We start from the raw sequence: 12,430 nt of genomic DNA, 5'->3' as shown, positions 1-12,430 counted from the left end.
TGTTAGCCTCTTTCATTTACCAGCTGAGATACTAAGAGTCTAAATAAAACTCCTGCTGTACTTTTACACTTCTTAAAACAATGCCATTTTTATGGTCATGAATTAACTTTTAGACATGTTTCTTAGTTCAGAGCATTTGGACTCAACCGCGTTTAAAAATCAAGCAGGCATAACCAGAAGGATCACAACTAAATCCGAAGCTCGAGTTTCTTACGCTTATCTTGTGCCAACACAAAAAGTCACACAGTCATATAACAATCCAGAACCATGCTGGAAAGAAAGATTTCTCCCTGGGCGAGTTTTCAGCCAAGGCGGTTCTTTGAACAAATCCTAGTGCAGACAGAGCGAAATTTCAGGACCAAGCACAGTGGAACAACTCATTCGGCAGCACAGGTTGACTTACTGTACCTAGTTAATTTCGTAAGGACTCAGGCAGCTTGCTTAGGACTGTATATTTGAAAAAAAGGCCAGCTGCTCAAGCATCTTGTAAGGTTCCTTGCTCACCATCAAAACACATATGACCTGTTGCTTGAGTTAATTTCAGATGCTAACTACCTAACCCCAGCAATCTAAGACAAAAGAAAATTTTTTTAAATTGTTTTAGAATCCATCTACAATGACCAGCAAAACATGTGCAAACAGTGTCCTCAAACTGGAAAAACAATGGCAGACAAAGTAATACAGGGAGTTAACCATTCACTGGCAGAACTCATCTTTCATCCAAACACTTCCCAAATCAGTCAACTCATCAATTAATTTCAAACTAGAGGTTTTGGTAAATTAGTTCTGAAAACAACTAGAAAGTCGCTCCTTAGAAACACGAGCTAACCAACAGTCGTCAAGGAGGATGCTAACTGTCTTGTCTGCCACAAGAAGATACAATCACACATAGAATCACAGAATCATAGAATGGCATAGGCTGGAAGGGACCTTAGAGATGATCTAATCCAACCTCCCTGTCATGGGCAGGGACGCCTCTCAACTAGATCAGGCTACTCAAGGCTCCGTCCAACCTGGCCTTGAACACCTCCAGGGAGGGGGCATCCACAACCTCTCTGGGCGATTTATTCCAAAGTCTTACCACCCTCGTACTGAAGAATTTCTTCCTAAGATCTAGTCTAAATCTGTTCTCCTTCAACTTAAACCCATTTCCCCTTGTCCTATCAGTGGACACTCTTGTAAAAAGTCCCTCCCCAACCTTCCTGTGAGTTCCCTTCAGGTATTGGAAGGCAGCTATTAGGTCCCCCCGAAGTCTTCTCTTTTCAAGGCTGAACAATCCCAGCTCCTGCAACCTGTCCTCGTAGCAGAGGTGCTCCAGCCCACACGAATGAAATAAATTAAAATATTTACCGTAGTCTCAGTCATACTGCTAGAACAGCTACCAATGGTTTCTATGTTATAAACCCAGGGCTATGGATTTGCTAAAAAGGCGAGATACCAAAGCACTTTGTGAGGTCCCCTGCTCCACATCACCCTTCAGATCAGAGTGGTCAAGTATATTAGTGAAGTTATAATCTTTCAGAACAGCCACCAAGAAATCCAAGAAAACACAAGGCAAAATATCTCTGTTTAACAACTACTCTTCTTTTCCCTCCAGGGTGGCAAAAGGGAAATTACCGACTTTAAAGACAGGTTTAATTCTCCTACAGTAATAACCCCAATAACATGGTATTAGCAACAACCTCATTAAAAATTAATAAAAAATCAATAAGAATTAATAAATATAAGAAATTACTTCAGCACTTACAACTTAACTGAATGGTAACTTTCAAAGAGATCAAAAAGTTTGACAATTATATTCTTAAGTGTCTTTGTTTAGCATGTATTTGGGGCTAACCAATAGCCAGCTATTCTATTACCCAATGGCCCCTCTCCACTTGAGAAGGGAATCAGGAAAAGGAAGGAAGACCTGTGGGTTGGGCTAAGAACTATTTAATAATTGAAATACAATATAGTAAAATTGAAAATAATAATGATAATAATGAAACAGACAAGTGATGTATGGCACAACTGCTCACCACTCCTTGACCAATATCCAGCCTGTTCCTGACTAGTGGTCCCAGAGCAGGAAAATCCCAAAAACCCAACCCCGTAAGAGACAGAGTAGGCCTTGGAAGCAAAACGATGGGCAAGACCCTCCAGGGACGGTGACCATTGAGAAAGAGAGGCCATTCCCAACAAACTTCCCAATTTATAGTGAGCATGACCTTACGTGATATTGAATACCCACTTGCCAATTTAGGTGTCAATCACCCTGGCCATGCTACCCTCAGGGGTTCTTGGACATCTGGGTCCTTAGCTAGAACAAGTTGTGTAGTCCTTCCTCATCATGGAGACCAGCATACTGTGGCTGGCTACAAAGTAAAACAAAGTGTCTTACCGACTTTGTTTTCACCAAATCAGTTGCTTCAGTCTTCTTAAAAATGCAGCTTATTCTAGAAACGTCGCTTTTCTGAACAGAAAATGGATTCTATGATTCTATCCCAGTGAAACCAGGACACCAAGTGACTCACTGTTTGCTCAGTTTTTCGACATTACAATCTATCTGGACATTAAGCTCACAAGAAAAAGAATACAATAGCACCATGTAACAACAAGCCTGAGACTTAAATCACTTCTCTCAAATTACAAATGCCAAAAAATGCAACAACATGTATAAAACACATGAACTAACTCTACTAACTTTAAAACATTAATAGTGCCAGCTAACAGGCTGTATTATACACCTTCATGTGTCTGATGTTTACGTAACAACCGGACAGCTAACTAAAAAGAAGAAAGGTTCAGAAAATTCAAGTTTGAATATATTTCTCTGTGTATTAGTTGTAACAAATGCAGACTTTGAAATATGTAAGCCTTTAATGAATGTTAATTCTTGGTATGTTTTCTACACACAATATTTAACAAAGGGATACCTTTTTCTTCTACTTAAACTAAGCATGCAAGGTGTCTCTCTGGTTTTTCATCTATATCCACCTGTCTTCCCCCATAACTTATTCCTTTTTTGGTTATGATGCTCTGAGAGGGCCCGTAGAGGCCAAAGTTAGACTAAAACCCCACAAAATTCTATACAACTGTGGAACCATTGACTAAGGCAAGTCCCAAGAGCAACAGAGAAAATAGACTACAACCATGTAAAAAACAGCACAGTGCTTCCACTCACCATCTTATTTGGCATACAGCAAGTATTGTGCTGTATCTATATAGAAGCACTCCTTCAGTTACATGGACCACAGACCCTGTGACAGCTCCGTAATGTAGACTAATGAGAAAATCAAGTCTAGGCACAGAACCTGGCAGCTGAAACTGTTTTCAAGACACACTAATGCAAGGACAAAGCCAGTTTTACCAAGGTTCAGGCATTTTTTAGTGCAACTCCTAAAACTGAGGTGCATGAAGCTTTCAGGTGGTTAAAGAAAGCACACAGTAAATAGTCTAGATCTCAAGTGAGAATAAAATCTTGTACTGGGGTCTAACGACTTTTCCAACTCCATGGTTAAGAACACTCCAGCAATACGAAGAGCCAGACTGAACACAAGGACTAAGCAAAGCCTTGTCCTCAACTTGGTGACATTTTGCACACTGCTTCTAAATGATATTTCCTTGTTAGACAGCTGGATTGAGGCCAGAATAAGGACTGCACAGTACTGGGATCAAACTGCTTTTGAAATTCGAAACCCCAGTACCTCTCAAACTTACAGGATAATATTACTTCGCTCACAAGTCTTCAAAGGCAGGTTTTTATTTCCACCTGTTCTGTTACAGAGTTGATCTGTTTCAAACCTCCTGCTTGTAGGATATATGGCTTTACCATTTCCTAGTCTGCTGACATCTGAGCACTCACAGCACCTTCTACTTACACATTTTGTTCCTGATGCTGCTTCCAACCATCACAGAACAGCACGCAAGGACTAGATAGCATCTTTATGCAGAATACTAACTTGTGCCCAAACTAGGTTTTCGGAGATCCTGACTGAACGTATTCACGTGGGCTCATAAATTATCATCTTCTGGGTAAAACCTTACCACCAAAAGGCTGCAGAACTGCATGTACAGGAGGTAAAACTTTATGGCCTCACCAGCAAAAGAGGCTGATAAAATCTTTGACAAACTTGCCTGTGCATATTTGTATGTCTACAGAGTTTAGTATGATTTTAGAGGCAGTTACCAAGTTACCAACAGTCTCCAAGAGGTTACTAGTGTATACAGAAATCAAAGGATAGAAAAGCTCCTTGTTCAGATCTTTTTGCAAAGTTTGTATGTTGGTCTTACTTCAGAAGAGGTATCATTTTATCATTATACTGAAAGTCCACGTTGTTACAGCCATACAAGTGCCTCTGCTCAGCTTTCCCCACGCTGTCCTGAGACTATCTATGAAAGGAAAACAATTTAATCACAATAGAGCCTAACCAGAAGTTAAAAAAAGAAAACATAGTGACAGGAAAAGCCTGCTCATGTGTTTTTTCCTATATGTTTCCTTGTAGCTACCACTGTCAAAACAGCTTTGATAAGTCCAGTCTTTGGGAAAATAGGGTCTTTTTCTCTTGTCAACAGAGTAGTTTGCACTCTGCCTAACAACTCCCACCAATACAGGGAAACTATTCATTGCTAAACATGGAAATATACAGCAGAAAGGAGGAGTGTGAGAACCCCATGGCCATGCTGTAGGTACATTCTTTACATGGTTGAGCTGTAGGTATATTCTTTACATGATCGAAGACCTTGACATACTGCATTCAGCTCTCTTGGGAACGCTAACATTAACACAGGCACCTCGACACACTGAATAGTAGAGGAAGAGAGAGACTAGCAACCTCACAAGGCCAAACTTATGTCTTCTTTAATTCTAGTAAAAGTTTAACAGTTACCCTATTGATGAATTAGGAATAGGGTATCTACCCATTTAGTTCTCACTAAATATCTATGTTAAATACTACGCACTTATTTAATTTACCTATTTTATTTACAGGACCTTTCACAAGTTCATCACAATTTACCCCACACCAGTAGCTTCTTCATTCAGCTTTTTCTCCGTCCCATAAAAATGTGTGGTGCAGTTCTGAGCAAACCGTTTACTCATCCTCTATGACATTCAGACCACCACCTTCAATTTATATACAAATTTTGAAATCTATGATGCTTGGACAAGATCTGTGACAATGCTTTGTATGAACCTGATTTGTGGTTTCATATGAAGCTATAGCCTAAAGTACACTGTATCCCCTTCGAAGAGTCAGGTTACAGTCTTAGGAAACATCTATATTAACATCACACACTTTGCAGTAATTATCTATTTTTAAAGGGGAAAGTAAAACAAGGAATAGCAAAAGATTGTTTTAGGGAAAAAGTAACTTTTATACTATTTTTAAACACAAAAATAATGGACGCTTTTGTCATTTCATAGTTCTGTTTCATATATCTTCTCTCCTGAAGATCCATCAAGTCAAACTCAACAGGACAAATTCTGTGCTACTATACTACAGTCAATTGAAAGTTTGACCCACATTCAGGCAATACAGTAAAACATTCCATGTTTTAAATAAGGATCATATGTTTTAAATAACTAAATGATTATTTTTACTCCAAAATTCTCCAGTTATAAGGCCACTCTCTACCCATTTACTTAAGAAGATTCAAAGACAGTCAGTTTGGGCACGTATATTTCTCAGCAGTACTTATTTTACACAGAAAATTTCAAGAAAGGAAAAAAAGAATTAAAAAAAAAATTAATCAAGAATCCTCTCTAGGGATTCAACCAAGTTAATAAATGAATACACATGAACACCAATTTGCGACCTGGATTATAGCAATAAATAATTTCACAGTTTCTTCCACAGCTACAAAACTCAGCTTATTTAATTATACACTAAGAATTGTAACTGGATGTCAGTCTGAATCATTAACCTGCTATGACAGTGTATGTATTTCAAGTCTTGCATATCCCAAATAGCAACAGCACAACAGCCAAGGTAGTAACTTGGCTGGTCACAGACAACCCACATTGACTTTGTTCTTTTCATTTAATCAGTCCTTTTGTGCTTCAACAGGTATCTCTTTAAATATTAAGCACAGAATTTCAAGCACATTAGCCAAAGCAACCACCTGAAAAAAAAAAGTTTAATGGTAACAGCTGTGGTGGAGAGCAACAGCATAGAAGCATAAATCCCTTCCCTTAAAAACATGATTAATAGATACATACTTTGTCTTCCTGAAAAGACTTTTTTTCTTTTCTAACAGCATATGACCACTAGATTCAGACACACTGAGTGGGGTGCCAAAATATACTCAGCAAGAAAGCTGGGAACGCCCTACTACTGCAGCCCATTAAAAAGGGAAGTATCAGCTTGTCCTTGCAAAGGTTTTGAGTTCCCAAAGCTATGTACTACTAAAACCACTCGTAACAGATCAAATCCAACAAGTTCCTTTTAACTGCTTCTGTGGAGGTCTAGTGAGGAAGGCAGTCTTTCAGCATGTCCTTTTAAAGCACTGCATAAACTCAATACAAAATCAGTACGTTTATGGATTTTAACATCTTACTCTACTTTTACCAGACATTTTCTGTAACACATTGGCAGCAGTGTAAAAAAACTAAATGCGTGTACATAGAAGAAAATATTTTCAGACAAATTCTACAGACATAACTTCATTCCAATATTGTTAATATGATGACAATTCTCCCTCTGAATTAAACACTAGCTTTACCTCTGTACTTCATAACCCTAGAAATTACTTATCCATACCTAAGAGTTAAAATCAGAAAACTAGCACGTTTGTAACTTACTACTGAAATCCATTTTTTCTTCATCCATTATCTCCGTAGCTCATAGATTCATTTTTTGAGCAAAAATATTGCCAGCAGATCCAAAGTTACCTTATTTAGACCTTGCAGTGTTAGAACAGAATAATCTGGAAATCCATTTGGTGACTTCTATAGTAAAGACGAAAATCATTATGTGCTAAACGGAACTTCAGTACAATCCACGTATATTAAAGCTACAAGGCAATGAAGTTTCTAAAGACGACATTAATCTAGCCTGCCACCTGTAAAAACCCAGCATGCTCTCACTTTTCTCATCGACATCGACCAAGGCGCCTCAAAAAAAAAAAAAAAAAGCAGCAGGTGTCCTCCCCAATGCACCAACCCTCTGAAGCTGGATAGATTTTTTACTGTAACATCAGATTCTGAAGCTTTTCAAAGAAAACAGAATAAAAAGCAAAACAAATGAATGGAGTTAGTGTTTTCTCAGTTAGCAGCTTTTTGCTACTAACAACAGGATCCAGCTACAGCTGCAAAAACAAAGTTGTGCTGTAACAGTGTTTAAGGCTGCCTTTTGCTCCCAGCAAGGCTGATCCAGCTCATCTCAAGCGTTCAGAATCCAGCCTTAATCATGGACTGCTTTGCAGTTGTTTTGGGGTTTTTTTGTAAAGTTAGCTCTCATTGTTGAAGTATCAGAAGAATGCCAAGCACTTGCAAGATGTTAAAATAATTAAGCAACTAGCGTTAACCCCAAAAGAAGCAAAAGCCATTTCAGTATAAACCAACCAGTTTAAACTCTTGTGTTTTCTTAGTACTTTGTCTAGCTAGATATTGCAAAATCTCAATATGCATACTGCAAAAGCAATGCTCAGAGACACGGACTTAGCATTTCATACCCCATCATTCAGCTGCTTTTGAGTTATAACCACCAACAGTACACACTTAATTATGTTTTATAATTTTGATATCATCTTAACTATTTAGAGCTTGAAAATTAATCAGTATCTCAGGTGAGAACCTGAAAATCAATCAGTATCTCAGGACATGCTCCTCCTCTCCATCTGTGCCTTTACTTCCCTGCTATTATTTGAAGAGTTTACACTTTGATGCACAACAAAGCATTTCCACAGCTGAGACACCATGTTACTTCATTACGAATGCAAATAGCTCTTTCTCCCATGCAATATGAACTAAATAAACATGAACACAAAATGCCTGCCTTTGCTCCAAGAATAAAGATCTTCTCTTCCGTAACAGCTCTGGAGTTGGACAGAAAGAAATCTTATAAACAAACTGCTGCACATGTTACACAAACAAATGACTGACCAAGCTTTAGCCCTGCAAGCAGAAGAGAAGGTACACTCATTTCGAAAGATAGAACAACTTATGCTGAGTAACAGCACAAAACTGCAAATTTTAACCTCATTGCATTGAAAACAAGTAAGTTTTGAAACAGAGGCTCAAACCACTAAAAGGGTGTAGAACAGTTCAGTCCACAAGGAAGCAGTTGATTTCACAGCACTGGCTTCTCTGTTTTCAGCTCTTTGTACAGATGCCCAGGCATTTATTGCAATGTTTAACCTGCTGTAAAAGGTGCAGTAATGTGCAGAAGTCAGCCTACCATCTCCGCTGGGGCTACAAGGAAGGCAACAAAGAAACTGTTGCCCTCAAGGATGAACAAAGGAAAGTCGAGGAAGCAGGGCAAGAGGGAACAGAAAAACCAAGCAACTGGCCTGTGTGAAAAAAGAAAAAGCAGAAGCAAAAGAAACCGTATGCACAGAATGGCAAGATTAAGTTTAATGTAAAAGCAGGTGTAACTTTTTTGTCTTTAATTCATGACATTTAAAAAGATGCAATTACCTAAACACTAACACTGTAAACAGCAACAACAAAACCCCAGTTGCAATACTTCTAACAGGGATACTGCGTCTCCATGAATCAGAAAGAGCAAGACTACAGTGGCACATACTACAAATACATCGAAAAACCACTTGGCAAGTCAGCTCCTGCATAAGCCATTGCATAAAATAGATCATGAAGGAAATTGAGACACTACACAAAGCAAAGCATTCCATTTACAAGACTGATTACCCAGGCTAGCTAATGAAGTGAAGAAAAGTAAATGACTCCCTCTCATGTCAAAGATCATTTGTTAAATATTCATTCACTACTTTCTCTCAAATACATAAATTTAAGGGAGACAGTAACTTACAACACTATGCTCTCTGACCAAGGCCATATCACGTTTGCCTTGAAGGCACAACTCCCTTCTAAAGCAAGGTATTAGCAACTTCAAGAACGGACCCATCATCTCCTGAAGGACCTCTGGGTCATCTAGGCTTTATTTTAAATTCCTGCTGAAATGTAACGTTCCTCCTCAGACATGTCCTGGAATTTCCAAAGCTTTTGACAGTGTAGTTCAACCAACATTCAGAAACACCCACTTCGAAATACACAGGATACAAACCTGGAACAAAACTTGGGCAATGCAGAAAATTCAATCAGAAATGAGTGGCTTGTGTCATGGTAACAACTCTCAACCATCGATATGAAGCATTAAAACATTAACATTCCTTCAGTAAGGTCTTTAAATTAAAAATATACCGAAGTCTAAAGTTTACATTGCGGAAAAGCATCACAGTACAGATCAGTGAGCGTGCTCTGAAAACTTAGGTTGTCTACTTTAAGTGAACAACCTAAGTTTCAGACATCAGTATAATTTCCATGAAGGCAGTAAACAAATGGAAAGAGAAGTGATCTTAACACACTGGTTGGAAAGCACACATTTTCCAAGTTTACATTTCAGACCCACAACTGTCAAAATAATCATTAGACTGGGGGAAAAAGGAGTGTTCAAGGAGCTGTTTAGATAAGAAATATCACGACCCTTAGATTTTATTTTTAAAGTGACTGCCGGCTGTTATGGATTTTCAACAACTTTCTGACTCCAAAGAGATGACAGTGGAGATTGAAGTTTACTTAGCCTTTTTGCAGGGTCATATTCTTAGGTTTCAGGTTAGATGACAGACTTAGAAATTCCCTCACCCTAACTCAGCTCTCTAGAGGCACTTACTAACTGAAACTAGCATAAGTTGCATTTTGAAAATGCAAGTTCCCACCATCTCCGGCAAACCTCGCCTTTAGAAATTCAGTATTTTTTAAGTTACAGTGTGAGAGCAGAGGACTAGCTCCAGAAATACTCTTCCAACAAAACCCAGTCCTGATCAACGCACACTGCCAGTGGTTCCAGATACATGAACATTTCATTACGGCTTATTTCCAACTATGTACTGCAAACTGTACAAGCTCGCCACTTCCCCCTCAAAATCCATCAGCCTGGGTCACGATCTCAAAACTCACTGGGGACCAGTACAGGAATTTAAATGAGACAGTATAACAAGGATATTGATAAAAACATACTAAAAAATGAAATCAGATGATCTGAGAGATCAGTACGAATGTTCCTCTTAGATTACCCGTGACCAGCTTTGTTTGTTCACTTGCAAAAACCACCTGGCTAGCGCGTGAGGTGATAAAAACCACCCGGGTCGGAAGGCGTGGACCTGGTGGAAGTCCTCCCGGCGGTACTTGTCCACTCTCCCCTCCGTCCCTAAAAGCTCTCCGCACTGAGGCGCAGCCGGAGCACTGCTCTCGAACCCCTGGCTCCGGGAGCCAGCGGCCGTCTGGGAGGCGGGAGGGAGGGAGGGAAGGCGGGCGCGCCCCCGGGGGCGGCGGGCAAGGCAGGCGGGCTGCCAGCGGCAGAAGCCGGAGGGCTGCCCCACCGGCGGCGCGGAGGGGCCGGGGGGGCGGCGGCAGAGAATGCGCCCTGCAAACTACTCCAAACTCGCCGAGAAGTTGAGCCGCCGCTTCACGGGCGGCCGGGGAGGGAGGGGGAAGGACGGGACGGCTCCGTACCAGCGCCGCAAAGAACCTCCTCCCGCTGTCGCTACCTGCTGATGAAGCCATCCCCATCGCCGTCGCACGTCTGGAAGAGGCGCCTCATCCTCTCCTCCTCGCCCGTGCTGGAGGTATCGCTGCTGCTACTCCCGGCGCTGCTCACCTCCGCTACGGCGGCTGCCGCCATCATGCGCCCAGCTCTGGAGGAGGAGGAGGAGGGGGGAGCGGCGAGGCTGCCTCAGGAGCCCGGGATTCCCAGTCCCGCCGCGCCTGCAAAGTGCGAGCGGCAGCACAATGCCGGGGCGGGGGCGGGGAGCCCCGCGGCGCGGCCACGGCCGCGCATCCACCGCCCGCCAGGCGCGGCCCCGCGGGGGCGGGCGGGGAGCCGGGGCGCCGCGGCCAGAGGCTGGAGTGGCCGGGCCGGGCGCGGCGGAGCTCCGCCTCCCGCCTCTGCCGGGACCCTCCGGGAGCCGCACTGGGCTTGGAGGGGGACGAGGGCTCACCGCACCCTTCTCGCCCCCGCCATCATCCTGCTTCCAGCTTGGCCCATCTTTGCGCCGGCCTCTCTCCCGGTGCCAGGAACCACGGCGGCACCGTGAGCGAGCGGCTTAGCCGGACCAGGGCTGCCTGCCCTCATCCTTACGGTTACGCGCCCCTCTAGAGTCCAGCCACCGAGCTCTGGGCAAACCTCGCTCCATCTGCGGGTCTTGCCTTTCGCTGGGCAGGCCCAGCTCCCCACTTCGGCAATCTAATTAGATTTCTAATTAATTTATTCACGTGAAAAGAACTGGTACACCAACAGCACCAGTGGCAATATCTTTTATCTCTGCTGGAAAAAAAATGTATTTTGAAACAGCCCAGAACAGCATCTGCCTGTTTCACAGTAGCATTACATTGCTTACTTCGTCATCCTGCGATTAATTAGGTCAGCTAAGTTTTTCTCCTAACCTATTTCTGTATATGGAAAAAAAAATCTTGTTATTAAAGACATAAATTTATCTCGTGCTATCAGATACTATCCTCCTATTACTTCAGTCTTTGAAGACATCCAGTTCTTCCCACGTAACAACTTGATCTTCCTTGTTGTTGACAATGGCTCATGAATATGTAAAGTCAGCAAAGTTATCACGCTTCTCTTGTTGCAGTCTCTTTCAAGTATAATAACTGATGGCAATAGTTGTAACTGTTAATATTTATTGCACCTTGATTAAGTAAGTCATTACAAGGCAAAGAGTCTCTGGTGTTTTATTAACTAAAGCTACTTTGAAGTGCAAGCATGCGTATACTCACTCTTATATTCTCTCAGTCTCCAAATTAAGTTGCTCATGCTGATTCTTGCTGGATGACCAGAGCACTGGGGTATGGAGCCAACACACTTCCTTGCTCTTTCAAGACAAAGAAAGCAGGGAATACTGCAAGTATCCTTCTTTTAGATTGTAGTGTATAATCTTTGAAGATTGACATCGTGTTCCATCTTTTGACTTACAAGGGTCTCAGTCTTAGCATGTGTTTTTTCTCAGTGTTATGTAGGATGTTGCTCAGGTGTGAGACCAGTTGTTTACTGCAGCTGTTTGTTTTACACGGAGGATTGGATGAGCTGGGCAAGAGTCACAAGACCCTTTTCTTCATCCAGATGCCGTAGACTAGCTGTTCAACAGCAGACACAAGAATTCTTGCGCACATTCTGCAAACACAGCACTACTTCTTCTTATTAAGAATTCAAATTCTTAAGCATACAGATTCCTAGAACAGTGATAAAGCCACCAATACTGATGT

The 12,430-nt window shown here is 41.7% G+C and overlaps 1 protein-coding gene across 1 annotated transcript in view; it reads right to left on the bottom strand.

Moving 5' to 3' along the window:
- MCC (MCC regulator of Wnt signaling pathway) overlaps positions 1-10,997 on the bottom strand; it is a 216,120-nt gene extending 205,123 nt beyond the window's left edge. Inside the window, exon 1 of the mRNA XM_086629428.1 lies at positions 10,708-10,997. Within this exon, the coding sequence (XP_086485554.1) occupies positions 10,708-10,844 (137 nt within the window). The 5' untranslated portion in view covers positions 10,845-10,997. The remainder of the gene's footprint in view (positions 1-10,707) is intronic.
- Between the last annotated feature and the right edge of the window lie 1,433 nt (positions 10,998-12,430).

Source organism: Tauraco erythrolophus, chromosome Z (assembly GCF_009769465.1).
Source record: "Tauraco erythrolophus isolate bTauEry1 chromosome Z, bTauEry1.pri, whole genome shotgun sequence".
Lineage (NCBI taxonomy): Eukaryota > Metazoa > Chordata > Aves > Musophagiformes > Musophagidae > Tauraco > Tauraco erythrolophus.
The sequence above is the reverse complement of the archived record's forward strand: the minus strand, read 5'-3'. Positions and strand labels throughout refer to the sequence as shown.